The 14,945-nt window shown below is 42.9% G+C and overlaps 1 protein-coding gene across 4 annotated transcripts in view; it reads right to left on the reverse strand.

Moving 5' to 3' along the window:
* PIP5K1C (phosphatidylinositol-4-phosphate 5-kinase type 1 gamma) overlaps positions 1-14,945 on the reverse strand; it is a 368,099-nt gene that overhangs the window by 43,232 nt on the left and 309,922 nt on the right. For 3 of the 4 annotated variants that reach the window (XM_029614097.1, XM_029614096.1, XM_029614095.1), the window contains 4 exons: positions 8,857-8,995; positions 8,640-8,672; positions 7,565-7,666; positions 7,004-7,118 (listed from right to left, as the gene is read on the reverse strand). In XM_029614097.1, coding sequence (XP_029469957.1) covers positions 7,004-7,118; positions 7,565-7,666; positions 8,640-8,672; positions 8,857-8,995 — 389 coding nt within the window. Of the gene's footprint in view, positions 1-7,003; positions 7,119-7,564; positions 7,667-8,639; positions 8,673-8,856; positions 8,996-11,556; positions 12,615-14,945 lie in introns of those variants that run through there. The other variant, XM_029614098.1, reaches the window with a different exon arrangement.

Genomic DNA, 14,945 nt, shown 5'->3' on the forward strand with positions numbered 1-14,945 from the left:
AAAAACTCCCTGGTGGTCCAGCGGGGAGTCCGGAAGCCATCCCCTGCACTCTCACACCCTCAGTGCCGGTTTCATCATGGCACCGTTAGCCTTTGTCACAGGGGCTACCGGTGCCATTGGTCAGCCCCTGTCACATGGTCATCGGCGCCATCTTGTGCTCCTACCATGTGACAGGGGCCGACCGTCGGTATCTGTGACATAGTGAGGGCAAAGACGATCGGCGCCATTTTGAGTACTGGCATCGGCCGGCGTGCAGGAGGTCGTTCCCGGACCCCCGCTGGACTTTTGGCAAGTCTTGTGGGGGTCAGGAGGTCTCCCCAAGCTGGCTAAAAGTCCCTGGGGGTCCAACAGGGGTCCCGGAGTGACCTCCTGCACTCCAGCCGTCCGATGCCAGTACTCAAAATGGTGCTGATAGCCTTTGCCCATGTCACAGGGGCTACCAGTGCCATTGGTCAGCCCCTGTCACATGGTAGGAGCACAAGATGGCGCTGATTGCCATGTGACAGAGGCTGACCAATGGCACCGGTAGCCCCTGTGACAAAGGCTATCGGCGCCATGATGAAACCGGCACTGAGGGTGTGAGTGCAGGGGATGGTTCCCGGACCCCCCCCCGCTGGACCACCAGGGAGTTTTGGTAAGTCTTGGGGGGTTCAGGAGGGTGGGGGGTTTGTTTAAATTTTTATTTAGGTGGCCGTATAATTTGACGAAGATTCGTGTATTCGTGGGGAATCGCGATACGTTTCGCTTCCCCACGAATACTACGAATAGTGCAATATACGTTGCGGATCGCCAATACGGCGAAAACGAATGCACACCCCTAAGGGAGCTACTAAAATTCCTAACATGATCGGGGCTTTCAAACCAGTGAGAGTGAAAGACAGCTCTTCCCAACAAGTCAGAAAACTGCTACAAAACCCCAAACAAATAAAATACAGCAATGAAAGGGAATAACCACAAAGACAATCAATGAGTTGTTAAAGCTACAGCAGAAGTAAACTACCTCATAACTAAAGTATTCCTAAATAGAGTATTACATGATTGCTAATGCAATAGACAAACACAGGGTCTACTTTATTTAAAATAAAATTCCAGATTTCATGGTTGGCCCATTTGACAGAAACTAGAGATAAAGGCCTCACGACAGATAATACTCTATTTTGGAAATCTTTACCAGAACATCTGCGGGTGACAATATGTATGCAGACCTTTAAAAAAGAGCTAGTGATCTTGCTTTTTAAAATGGCATTTGAAGGCCATGCCTTCTGATTAGTGGCTAGGTAAGCTGATGTTCCTTTTTCACAGAATGACAGTTTACTGGCTTGGGCATACATTGGACCTATCATCTAAGGTGAAATATTCATTTTTGTATCAAGTACTGTGATTTTATGAATGTATTTTGTTACCCACATTGATCTGGAGAAAATGTAGGATATAAATAATTTTAAATAAATATATGTCTCCCTAGTAGTGGAAGCCAAAGGGTGCAGATAGATTATGCTGTGCTACTCAGACATGAATTTCTGCAGCTCTCATACTTGGATTCTCACCATGAATGGCAGAGAAAGGATTTTTTTGTTCTCAAATGTATTAACCTGACATACAAGCTCCACTTGTTCTGAACCGTCACACAAGGGTATCTTTATTCTATGTGGTTTGGCATGCAAGGTGTTTCCAGGTCTTCCTCATCAACTCTCTCGCTTTACATCCTAGAGGGCTGCCAACAGGCAATTAATGCCCTTCCCCAGAAGCAGGAAGCAGCAAAATTACTGGGAATAATTTTATGAATAGTTTAGTGGTGAAACTATTTTGCAGCCAGAAAGCTCCATGTACCGGCAGATTAGACAAAATATTAGTAGTGAGGGGTGGGGGAACAGGCAAAAATTCCCAATGTAATGTTTATTTTATTTTTTATATTCTGCTTTTCACACTTCTTTCAGCGCTTCAAAGCGGATTACATTCAGGTACTGTAGAGGTATTTTCCGATCCTCAGAGGGCTTACAATCTGAGGCAATGGAGGGTAAAGTGACTTGCCCAAGATCATAAGGAGAAGCAGTGGGATTTGAACCCTGGTCTCCTGGTTCGAAGCCCATTGCTCTAAGCACTAGGCTACTCCTCCACTCCACATATTCATGTGTTGGCTCTGATAATACTGAGGTGGACCTTCCAAGGGCCATGGCCTGAGGTCAACCTTGTAACTAGAAACAGGGGTAAGGTTGCACCACATTCAGCACACTGAAATGTCAGAGGACAGAGGGCAGAGGGAAATGTCAGAGGACAGAGGGAATGAAAGGATGATTGTGTATGCCTTGCCGATTTAAAGATGGTACGTTCTCCCAGCTTTTGTATGTTATGGAAGCTAACGCCGCTATCTGGATCATCTTATCAGGATAATAGCAAGGCAAAACAGTCAACATGCCCCTGAATGGGAGGCTCCCCAACAGACATTTACAGATAGGAAATTTTGGAGGTAATTTTCAGAAGAATTTACATGCATAATCCCCAGTTTGTGTATGTAAATCTGCTTTAGAAAATTATTCCAGGTGGGTGGGTGGGTGGGGGAGTAAAGAAAGGATAATCTGGAGAAAATTACATGCAGAACAATTTCATACATACTTTTCCATGGACTAGCGAAAGGTGCTCCCGGGAGAACATTTATGTTCATACTTGTGCTTTTCACAAGTATGTGAATGTAAATATGCACATGGTAAATTACACCTGCTTAGAAGAAGGTGTAACTTGCTGTGTGTATGTTCCCCATATGTACTAGCAGTATAGGAAAATTGGTTTTTGCCAGCTAATTTTTGTTCCTGTAATACCACAGATCAGTCCAGACAAGTGGGTTTTGCATCCCTACCAGCAGATGGAGGCAGAGAATAAAACTTTTCAGGCACTGTTACATAGTCGAGAGTGCCACCTGCAGTCCATCAGTATTGACCTGTACCTAAGCCATGATGTCCAAATCAACAAACCTCAAATAACTCTGGGTGAGCAGGAACTCAAAGTTAGAGCCCCCTAAAACTAGAACCCCCCTGTCTCAAACAAGGATTATACTAATTAACTCTAAGACATAACCTAGTAATTTAGAGCTTAGCAACTCTGCATATGATTACACACTGTCTCAGCAACATCCAGAAGTGAGGAAGTCTTTTGAAAAGGGAATGGGTCTCTGGACTGATCTTTGGTATTACAGGAATGAAAATTAGGAGGTAAGAACCAATTTTCCTTTCCTGTGCAAAGCCCAGGATCAGTCCAGACAAGTGGGATGTATCCAAGCCCCTCTATACTGGGTGGGAACTAGAAAAACCCTCACGCATTTTTCCCAAAAGCCACTTCCTAGGCTGCCTGCACATCCAAGCAGTAATGCTTGGTAAAAGTGTGAAGAGAAGACCATGTCACTGCACGACCAATGTCTTGCAGAGAAATCAATTGACATTCCGCCCTGGAGGTTGCCTACGCCTTAGTGAGGTGTCCAGGTAGCGACATTGGGTTGTCTCTGGGGTAAGGTGCACATCTGGATGTTCTATGGTTCCTTCAGGGAGCTAAGAACTTGCATCTTCAGGTGTGGAACATTTGTCCATCTTGCGATTTGAATCTAGTCCTTAGAGGATTGTGTGAGGCACGGTTTGAACCACTAAAGAGAGCTACGGTTAAGGACTTAACTCTTAAAGTGGTTTTCTTGGTAGCTATTTGTTCAGTCAGGAAAATTTTGGAGCTCCAGGCGCTGTCATGTCGAGATCCCTTCCTACAGATGTTTGATTCAGGATTATCTTTATGCATGGTGCCTTCTTTTCTGCCTGAGGTAGACTCAGATTTCCATCTTAGACACACAGTAGAGCTTCCAGCTTTTATGGATTTGGATTCCTCTACGCCTCATGCGGGGAAGCTTAGGCTCTTAGATTGGAGGCATGCATTATTGCGGTATCTAAAGGTCACTTATGATTTTCATAGATTGCATCATCTCTTTGTAGATCATATCACCTCTTTCTACTAAGGAGTGGTCCAAAGAAGGGAAATAAATTGTCTAAGGCTACTATTGTGCGGTGGCTGAAGGAAGCGATTGTGTCGACTTACAATTCTAAAGGGTGCCCACTACTGGGAGGTTTAGGGGCGCACGTGATGCATTCTCAGGTGACATCCAGGGCTGAGTCACAGCAGGTGTCTCCGTATGAAATTTGCTGGTGGCAACTGGGAAGTCCTTGCCCACTTTTGCTAGTCATTATCGTTTGAATGTCAGGGCTCCGGCTTCCATGTGCTTTAGTGAGAGTGTTCTACAAGTGGAACTCTCCACATTCCACCCGAGTTAAGGGGAGCTTAGGTACATCCCAGGAGAATGGACTGATCTGGGTATGAACAGGGAAAGGAAAATTGGTTCTTACCTGCTAATTTTCGTTCCTGTACTACCACAGATCAGTCCAGAAACCCATCCATTTACTGGGGGGAGAGAGTCTGCCACGCATACTGTTGGCTTTGTATATATATTGTGCGGAGTTGGAGGTTTTCAATGCTGATCGCTTATGTTAAATTTGGGGAAAGAGTTTTCCCCACTGTCTTTTTGGGCAACTTTACCTTCTGGCTCATTGGAGGGGAGCAAGATTGCTTAGAAGCTTGCTTAGAAATTTATGGTTGTTGCTGTCTTCTTGGCTTGGGAACAGGTCAGTGCTGAGGGACTGCAGGTGACACACTGGGTTATGCAGTGTCAGTGAAACTTTCTCTGTCTCCATCTGCTGGCAGGGAGGCAAAACCCAGGAATCTAGACTGATCTAGGGTATGCACAGGAACTATAAATTTTCAAAGCATAAACCCGATTTGAAAATTAGGGTCATTGAACATTATCCTCTTTAATATTGTGTCTTCTCCCATCTACAAAAATGTGAAAACAAAAATATTCTTTTTTGAGGCAATTTAACTATAGGCAAAGAAAACAATGAAGAAATTAGGGCAAAATTTTCAAATGTTAAGAATGTATGCTTATGAAAAAGAAAAGGTACCCTATGGCTCCCATAAGCAGTATATGTTTACCTAAATTTAATGCATATGGGCCTCCCACTGAAGCTCAAAACATAGGACTTAGTAGAGGAATTTCAACTTAGGCTCTATTTCTTTCTAGTTGTTTCGTGCCATCCCAGCTATGCTGTATGTTGTTGCTAATCATTTTCTGTTAAAATGTTATTTTTCTGTCTAGGGAGAAAGATATTTCTAAATCAGACCTGTAAGAAAAACCTTAGTAATCAGGGAGAAAAAAAAGAGAAAATAAGACCCATAAGAAAAGCCTTCTTAAATCAGGTAAGCTCTTGAAAAGGAATGAAGGACTTACACAATTAAGCTTCCCTGTGCTCCCTTCCCCCACAAAGTTCTCTCACTTCCTCTCCCATCTGCCCTCTGATAAGCTGATGCTATATATAACAGCAACTCTGGGAAAGACCTTCACTTTGAATAGTTCTCTCTTACCAAGGCTTTCCCTCATGTAATCCTCACAAACCTGATAAAGTCAGGAAATCCTTGTGCCTAGATCCATCAAGATTACAAAACCCAAAATTAAACATTCTATAATTATTACAGGACAAATTTCTAAGCTGTGGTATTGCACTTTCAGGCCGATTCAGTAAAAGTCGCGGGAGAGCGGGTGAGTGCCCGCTCTCCCAGCGTGCGCACAGGCCACTCTCCTGTGCGCGTGATTCAGTATTTAAATGAGGGCCCGCAGTAAAGAGAGGCGCTAGGGACACGCTAGTGTCCCTAGCGCCTCTTTTGACAGGAGCAGTGGCTGTCAGCGAGTTTGACAGCCGACGCTCAATTTTGCCGGTTTCCGAACCCGTGGCTATCAGCGGGTTTGAGAACAGACACCGGCAAAATTGAGCGTCCGGTTTTCAACCCGCAAGCCGCGGGCCAGATTTAAAAAATTTTTTTTTAAATTTTAAATTATTTTTTACTTTGGGACCTCCGACTTAATATCGCCATGATATTAAGTCAAAGGGTGTACAGAAAAGCAGTTTTTTCTGCTTTTCTGTATACTTGCTCGGTGCCGGCCGAAATTAACGCCTACCTTTGGGTAGGCGCTAATTTCTGAAAGTAAAATGTGCGGCTTGGCCGCACATTTTACTTAGTGAATCGCGTGGGAATAACTAATAGGGCCATCAACATGCATTTGCATGTTGCAGGCGCTATTAGTTTCGGGGGGTTGGACGCGTGTTTACTGAATAAGGGGTAAAGCTAGCACGTCGAAAACGCGCGTCCAAATGCGGGTTAACAGTGTGCTCCGCCTGATAGTGCACTAATATCAATGAAGGTTCAAGTCAGTCTCCCTAGCCTGGAGTCTAGCCAAAGTGTTTTTCCATATAATTTGCATCTCTCCTTTCAAGAAGAATCATTTCAAACATTTGGCTGAATGGCATTGCTAATCTAAAGGAATCAAACTAAAACAAAAAAATCCAATGTGGGTACCACCAAAAAACAGTGTAGAGGGCCCTGCTGAGGTACAGGGGGCAACTTGTGCAGTGCCGACATGCTAAAGATAAGCTGCAGTCTTCAGCACCAATTATTAGCCTCTGGAAGTCCCCAGGTACATGAATCTCTATTGACACTGTCCCAATACAATGCTCTGCAGTTGACATCGACTGCAGATATTGAAAGAGGGTACCATAGCTTACACTACATTTCCTCATCACAAATCTAAACATATCTGCCTGCAGAGAAATGAAAAAAAAAAAAAAAAAAGAGGGGATTAGCAGAGGTGAAGTGGGTCAGTGGTCTGATTTGTCTGCAAGTGGCTCAGAAAAGACCACATGAACAATTCTGGCTTAAAAGGGATTGAGAGCACATTGACCTAATAAAAGCAGATCCATGAGCTATATAAGCTTGGTACTGAATGAAAAAAACAGAACAGCCATCAAGCTAAGTGCACATGCCCAATTTGCTGCCTAGCTGAATCTCTGCTGTTTCAGAACTTACTTACAAGGATAACAACTATTTTATTGCTAAGAGGCGGGTTAAATCAGATAGTGCTTACGAAGTAAATGTCTGTGACTGGCACATCTTCCTCCTCTTCTGAGACCTGGCTGGTTGTTTCAGCCTCTAGCACAGTAACGACCGGTGATGTTATGGCACAGGCTAATAAAGCCTCCCTGCAAAAGCAATAAAATAAAACAGTGCTGTTAACAAAAATTAGAGGTGTTAGAATAGATATAGAGGTTTCTAGCACGTGTACCCATTGTGGTGGGAAATACCACACTACTAAGTCTATGGCCAGAGGTGGTCATTTCTGGAAATAAACAGGAGTCACATAAACCTCCATACTCACACAGGGTATGGGAACGGGTCAAGAAAATATATAGGAAAGCCATTCGACTCAAAGCATCTGTAGGCTGGGCTCAGCTGTAGCCATGTAAGGACTTTTAACCCCTTGCAAACTACTCCAGGACTGGAGATTTAGCACCTGCTGATTCTGTTGGGACTGAACCATGGCCAGCAACCAAAGGGAAGTAAAAGGAAGGCGGATACCTTTACCCCCACTGCTAGGCTTGAGTCTCACCAAAGATCAATCTACAGATTACGGTTATAGGAAGCATACCCTCGCTCATCCTTAGAAACACTGGGTTCAGGCTCGCGTTTTGTTTCTACATCTATAGTGATCTGCTGAAGCTCATCTTCAATCCGCATCTCTTCATGGGACCTGGAACACCCAACAGAAGTATTACTATATCCAAGATAAACTAGTGAACAATGTAATCTAATAACTGCAGCAAGGTGTACTAGACAAATAAATATTCCATTTCACAAAGACCAAATTCTGATATCCATGGGCTCAAAATTCAAAAAAAACATATGGCTAACTTAGCTGGCTAAGACTGATCCGGCTAACTTTCAAGTCATATTCCGCAGCATGGCTATCTTATCTGGCTAGCTTTAGACCTGCTACGGAGCAAGTCTAACCTATCTGGTTAACGTAACTGGATAAGTCCAAATATCAGCACTTAGCAATAAGTCCAATACGTGGTCTCCAGACACATCCACCCCTCTAAATCAGTTGCTGGGAGATGGGATTCACTATAGAAATATTCCAGTTAGCACCAGAAAATCCCAGGTCCCTGTGAATGAGGACCCCTCCCCCACATCTCCTCAGCCCCTCTTGGCAGCAACCACTCTATATATCAATACAGTTATCTATCTGGATGATAGTCCCTTCTGCAGAACCTATCCAGTGAGGTGCTGCATGCATTTAACAAACTGTTTGCCTTTTGGGGATGACTACCATGCATCAAAAACAAACACACTTTATTAAAGTTGAAACTGTGCACTGTACAAGTTCTGTCCCCTTACCTCCCCCCACATCAAATACTCTCAGTGGACCTGTATCAACATGCAGTTATATCAGTTCTGGGGCCTCATCCAGAAGCACCAATGTATATAATCCTGATCAAAGATAGCCTACATAGTGTATTTGCATTTGACAAAGTTTGAGACCAATTCACAATCTCCCTTTTGTGCCCTACGCTGGAATTCAATCCTAAGACTCCAGTGGTAAAAGATCAATGCATTAAAGCCACCCTGCTATCATATTCCTGCCAAATACTATATACCAGGTGGGGAGCTCACATCTGTCTCCATAAGCTGTAAACTAGGAGGAGGAATAGTATCTGCCTCACCTGATTTCATGTCCAGAGGAATGGGTGCGTCTCCTACAAAAACATGACAGGTTTAATCCCAGTGGAATCATTCTGCATTTAAACACGTTGGCAATAATTAATTTCATCAAAGTTGCGCTTGAAAAGTATTAATTCATACCTGTAATTGGCATTCTATTACCAAATGTATGCAAACCCTCTCGCTATCTTAGTGAAATTTGAAGAACAAGAGCCTTACCTGTACCGAGGCTGCTCCGAGCTCTCCGAGGGAGAGCGCTCTGGAACAGAAAGTGATGTTGAGGAAAGCGTTGTTGCTATGGAGGCTGTGGTGGCTTCCTCAAAGGAAGGAGGCGTGCAGGGGAGGAGGTCTGGCCTGCCTGCTCAGTACATGGAGCACAAAAGCAAGGAAACACTGTATGAGAAAAGCTTCTACCAAACTGAGCTACTTCTCTCCCTATATCCTACAGAGGTGCATATACACACTGCTTTGATTTTATTGTGAAAGGCAAAATAATTAGATGGTGAAAGTACTACTTACCTGATAATTTCCTTTCCTCTAGCACAGTCAGGGCAGTCCTTCACACATGGGTTAGGCACGCCAACCAGCAGATGGAGACAGATCAAAGCTCACCGACGTCACTCCTCATACACCTCTGCACTGATATCAGCTTGCCAGTAAATTCTGCAAAAGCTAACTGTGGACAACTTTAAACTAGGAATAACATTCCCATACATCTTCTTAAACTTCCAGAAGAACAAGGACTTAACACAGAATCAGAATAATAAGGAGAAAGTCAGTGACATGGGAAAGAAAAATCACACCACCCCATACTCACCAAGAATGGACTATCTGCTCAATTCCCGATCCTTCTGTTTCATAACTCAGTAGCATACCAAATCACATATCATCCTCTACAAGTATGCACGCTAATTGTAACTCAAAAGCAACAACGGGCGGGAATATGGACTGGCATGACTGTCCTAGAGGAAAGGAAATTATCTGGTAGGTAATAATTTCACCTTCCTCTTCACCCAGTCAGGCTAGTTCATCACATGTGGGATGTATCAAAGCTACACTTTTATAGGGCAGGATGCTGCTTGCGCTCCTTTTAACACTACCGAAACAAACAAAGCATCCTCCTTCACTCGTACATCTAAATGATAATGCTTGGAAAAGGGATGCAAAGACACCCAGAGTTGCCACTCTGCAAATCTCCAAAGGAGATACCACTCAGCCCACAAAGTAGTTTGTGCACTTGTGGAGTGTGCGCGAATCTGCCTAGGCAGAGGCACGTTAGCAACTACATTCGCCGTTGTAATCACTTCTTTAATCCATTGAGCCACCATTGCTCTAGAGCAGAGCTTTCCAAAGTGTGTCGGGACACATTAGTGTGTCGCCTGTAGTGTGGAGGTGTGTCGCCCGGTCCACAGGGCCGGCGGAAGCAGGGAACTATAGCAGGAAGATCGGCGGGCAGTGGTGGAGCTTACATCCATATTACCCCTAAGCCCAGAATAAGAGCCTCCTGACTGCTCTGTTTATACTAATAATTTCTCTGCTATCTCTAGCCTTTCCCTCCTTCCAGCAGTCTATGCCTCCAAGTTTAATTTCCCTGTTAAATGTAACTTTGCTTTTTCACGTTCAACCTTTTGTTTTGGTTACTGTTCTTGGTTGAGTTCCCCTATTCGATGTGAACCGACCTGATATGGTCTCTACCATGAAGGTCGGTATAGAAAAGTGTTAAATAAATAAAATAAATCACCACGGCCCAAAGAAAAGGGTCACGTTCACTCCTCCTCCTTCCTGCCTGTGCAGCCCTGGAAGAAAAACGTTGCCGGAGCCGCGTGGGCAGGAAGGAGGAGGAGCATCTGCTGCGTACAGAAGAAGAGCAGCATTAATGGGCCGTTGCGGATCCCACGTCGCGACGGCCCGAGAAGAGGAGGAAACCCGATAGCAGGGCCGCTGCAGATCCCATGTCACGGCCAGGGAAGATCAGGGCCTCTGAAGAGCCCATCCTTCGGCAACCCGTGCAGAGGGACAGCATGTGCCAGTGAGAGCCTGTGCTTGAGCAAGAGAGCATGTAGGAGTGAGAGAGCCTGTGTGTGTTAGAGTGAGACAGCATGTGCACGAGAGAGACAGTATGTATGTATGTATGTATGAGAGAGAGGCATGTGAGAGTGAGAGCTGTGGATGTGTGAGATTGCATGTGAGTGAGAGCCTGTATGTGTGAGAATGTGTGAGATAGCGTGTGAGAATGAGAACCTGATTGTGTGTTTGAGGGAAGACAGATGGAGAGAAAAAAGACCCTGTAAAAGGAATTGGCAAAAAAACAAGAAAGGAAAGGTGGAAAAAAAAGCCTGTGACCAACCGATTAGAAAACTAAGATCAGACAGCAAAGGTAAAAAAAAAAATTACTTTTTAGTGATTGGCACGTGTAATCTTTGGGAATGTGCAAGAGTAGCACTTTCTCTATGCCGATCTCACAATGTACGAGATCAGCATGGAGGAAGTGGAAGCCTGCAAATATTTATTATGAGATAGGTTGTGTTGTGAAACATTTTATTTATGTATATATTTAAGGAAACATACATAAATTGTTGAAATACATTTTGTTCGTTTAACCTTTAACTTCTGGTTTGCTGGTAGACTGAATTACTGTGTCACGAAATTATGTTTGTCTAAAAAGTGTGTCACCAACATGAAAAGTTTGGAAAGCTCTGCTCTAGAGGTTGCCACCCCTTTTCAAACCCCACCATACACAACAAAGAGATGTTCTGAAGATCTAAACCCATTAGTTACCTTAAGATAGAGTAACAGATGCCTGTGCACATCCAATGGTCGAAGAAGGGCATAATTCTCTGCACTCACACTTTATTCCACTGAGGGTAAGAAAATAGATTGATTCATGTGGAAGCTTGTCACCACCTTAGAAAGAAAGGTACTGTGAGAAGTTGTACCCTATCCGGAGTAATCGTTAGAAAAGGTTCACGACAAGAGAGAGCCTGCAAGTCCAACACTGCCTTTAAGGTGAGCCACCATAGTGAAATACTATTAAGAGGAGAACACTGTGGCCCTGCCAAAAAGGAAAGGAACAGATTAAGATCCCAGAGAGGAACCAGGATCTGTACAGGTGGATGGATATGTCTGACTCCTCTCAAAAAAAATGGCTCACATCTGGATAGAGGATAGGAGTCTATCTTGAACCCAGCCCCTATAACAAGAAAGAGCCACCATGTGCACCTTCATGGATATTGAGAGCTAGCCCTTTAGCAAGGCCCTCTTGAAGAAACTTCAAAATGAATGGCACAGAGGAGTGACTTGGTATGCATTAATGATCAGAGCACCAATCCTCAAAGATTCTCCACACTCACACATAAGCTAGCGAAGTAGAAAACTTCCTCACCTTCAACAGCATGGCTATCACCGCCTGAAAATAACCTCTCTAAATCTCATTCTTTCAAGGGCCAGTCAGAGAGAGAATCGACTTGGATCTTCGTGAGCCACTGGCCCCCGACAGCAAATTCCCGAGAGATGAGAAGCAAAGAGGACTGTCACATAACAGATGGGATAGAGCCACAAACTATGGTCTCTGGGGCCAATCTGAAGCCAGTAGCAGAACCAGGCCCTGGTGTCTCGCAGTTATTTGTATCATGGGCCAAGGAAGAAATATATACAATACTCCCTCCGTCAGCCCCTTTTGTACCAGAGTGTCTTTGCCCGTCAACTGAGACTCCCTCCTGCACTGAAATATTGGCACACCTTTGCATTCATGCTGGTTGCCATCAGGTCCATAATGGGCACCCCCCACCTGTCTACCTTGAGGTCGAATGCTGCTTCCGAAGACTCCATTTTTCCGGATGCAAGGTATGCCAGCTGAGATAGTCAGCCTGCATATTCTTCACTCCCAATATGTGAGAAGCCAACAATGCCAGCAGATGCAGATCCATCTCCAAGGAGACCCACAGGCTCTTTGTCCCTCCTTGATGGTTTATGTACCCCTGGTACAATGAAATAAAAAGATAAAAGAAGTCAAAAGAAATCTGAGGAAAAAAGAAAAAGAATGGAAGATAAATAAAACAGCAGAAAACCTGACAAAATACAGAAAACTTCTTGCCTACTATAAAAACAAGTAATCCTCAACGCAAAAAAGCAATATTACAGTACTAAAATTGAAAAATTTGCAAACCACCCCAGAACTTTATTCACCATAGTTAAAAACCTCACAAAGGACAAAAATGAATCTTCCCCAAACCTACCAGCAAATAGATGTAATGAAATAGCTAATTTTTTCAAGGACAAAATTATGAACCTAAACACAAAGATTCCAAAATCATCAACAAAAACAATCAAAATGCAAAAAAGAGATGTTAAACAATGGACAGCTTTCACTGACATTTCAGAACTAGAAGTAGAGTCAACGCTAAAAAAGCTAAATCCCGCCCCACATACACAAGACACAATACCAACCATAGACTTAAAAAAAAATTTAGCCTCCACAGTCTCTCCGACTCTAACCAATATCATTAATCTATCCTTAACAGAAGGAACCATGCCAGATACGCTTAAAGGAGCAACAGTGAAAACCGATTTTAAAGAAAAAAAACCAGTGATCCCCTTGTCCTTAGCAACTATAGGCCGGTATCAAACCTACCTCTACTTGCAAAACTAATAGAAAAAACTGTACAAAACCAATTAGCAGAACACTTAGAAACCAATAACATCCTATACCCGTCACCATACGGATTTCGAAAAAACTATAGCACTGAAACTCTCTGCTGGCACTAACAGACAACATCATGAGAGGGTTTGACAGCGGTAAACATTGTATACTAGTAATGCTAGACCTATCAGCGGCATTCGATATAGTAAACCATGAAATACTGCTAAATAGACTAGAAAAAATAGGACTAAGCAATAATACAATTAAGTGGTTCAAATCATACCTAAATAACAGATACTTCCAAGTACAGATCAAAGATACAATGTCAAATAAAATAGAACTTCAAACAGGAGTCCCACAAGGGTCGGCCCTATCTGCCACACTATTTAACATATACATGCTGCTACTATGCCACCTATTAGCTGGACTGGGCATAACGCACTATATATATACCTAGCCAATATGTATCTAGATATTATCAAACAGCTTCTCAACCAAATGGAGTTAGTTATTAACATAGAGAAAACAGAATTCCTACATCTAGAAAGAAAAAATCTAGAAATCATCCAAAATCCTATAACACTCAAAAACAACCAAAAGATTTAACTAGCTGAGAATGTACGCAACCTTGGAGTGATAATTGACATTGAACTGAATATGAAACAACATATATCTTTCAAAATAAGAGAAGGTTACAGCAAACTCATGACTCTTAGGAGATTAAAACCCATGCTAACAAACAAACAACTTCCGATCGGTGCTACAAGCATTAATCTTTGCAAGCACTGACTATTGTAATGCCCTACTCCTGGGTTTACCATACACAACAATTAGACCACTCCAGATACTGCACAGCAGCAAGAATTCTGACTGGAAAAAGTAGAAGGGACAATATCACTGACACCCTAATTGAACTACAATGGCTACCCACTGAACAGAGAATACAATACAAATCACTATGTACCATACATAAATTAATCCATATCGAAAAAACAGAATGGCTAAACACTGCACTGAAAGTACACGTCCCCAAAAGGAACCTGAGATCCGCAAACAAGGCAATACTAACTATTCCCTCCGTTAAAACTGCAAGACTAACTCAAGAAAGGGATAGAGCCCTATCATTAGCAGGGCATACAATATGGAACACCATGCCATCAGAAATCAGACTGCAAAAAGACATCAAACTATTCAAAAAGAGCCTAAAAACATGGCTATTTAAACAAGCATACCACAAAGAATGGAGAATAGAATACAAAGAATTGTAGAAAACAATGAGTTTGTGCTTTGACACAACACACCTACTCATAATGAGTGTTTTTACTTTTAAGCAGTAACAGATAACATGTAGATTATTAATAATTTTGAACCGACCTGATAAACCTAAACACACAATCTCACCTAGCATCTTATAGCTATTATGAAACTCTGTACCGTACCTTACAGGCACCTGTCTAGATGTTAAAATAACAGTTAAACAACATTATTTTAAGTGCCTTATTGTTAACCGTTGTGACGGCTTCTAGCTTAACGGTGGTATAGAAAAGAGTTTAAATAAATAAATAAAAAATAAATGTATGCTACTGCTATAGCTTTGTTGGGCATTACTCTCACTGTTTTCCCACATAGCTGGTCAGAAAACTCAAGAAGGGCTAACCAAATTGCCTGC

This window comes from Rhinatrema bivittatum, chromosome 8, assembly GCF_901001135.1.
Source record: "Rhinatrema bivittatum chromosome 8, aRhiBiv1.1, whole genome shotgun sequence".
In the NCBI taxonomy this organism is placed as follows: Eukaryota; Metazoa; Chordata; class Amphibia; order Gymnophiona; family Rhinatrematidae; genus Rhinatrema; species Rhinatrema bivittatum.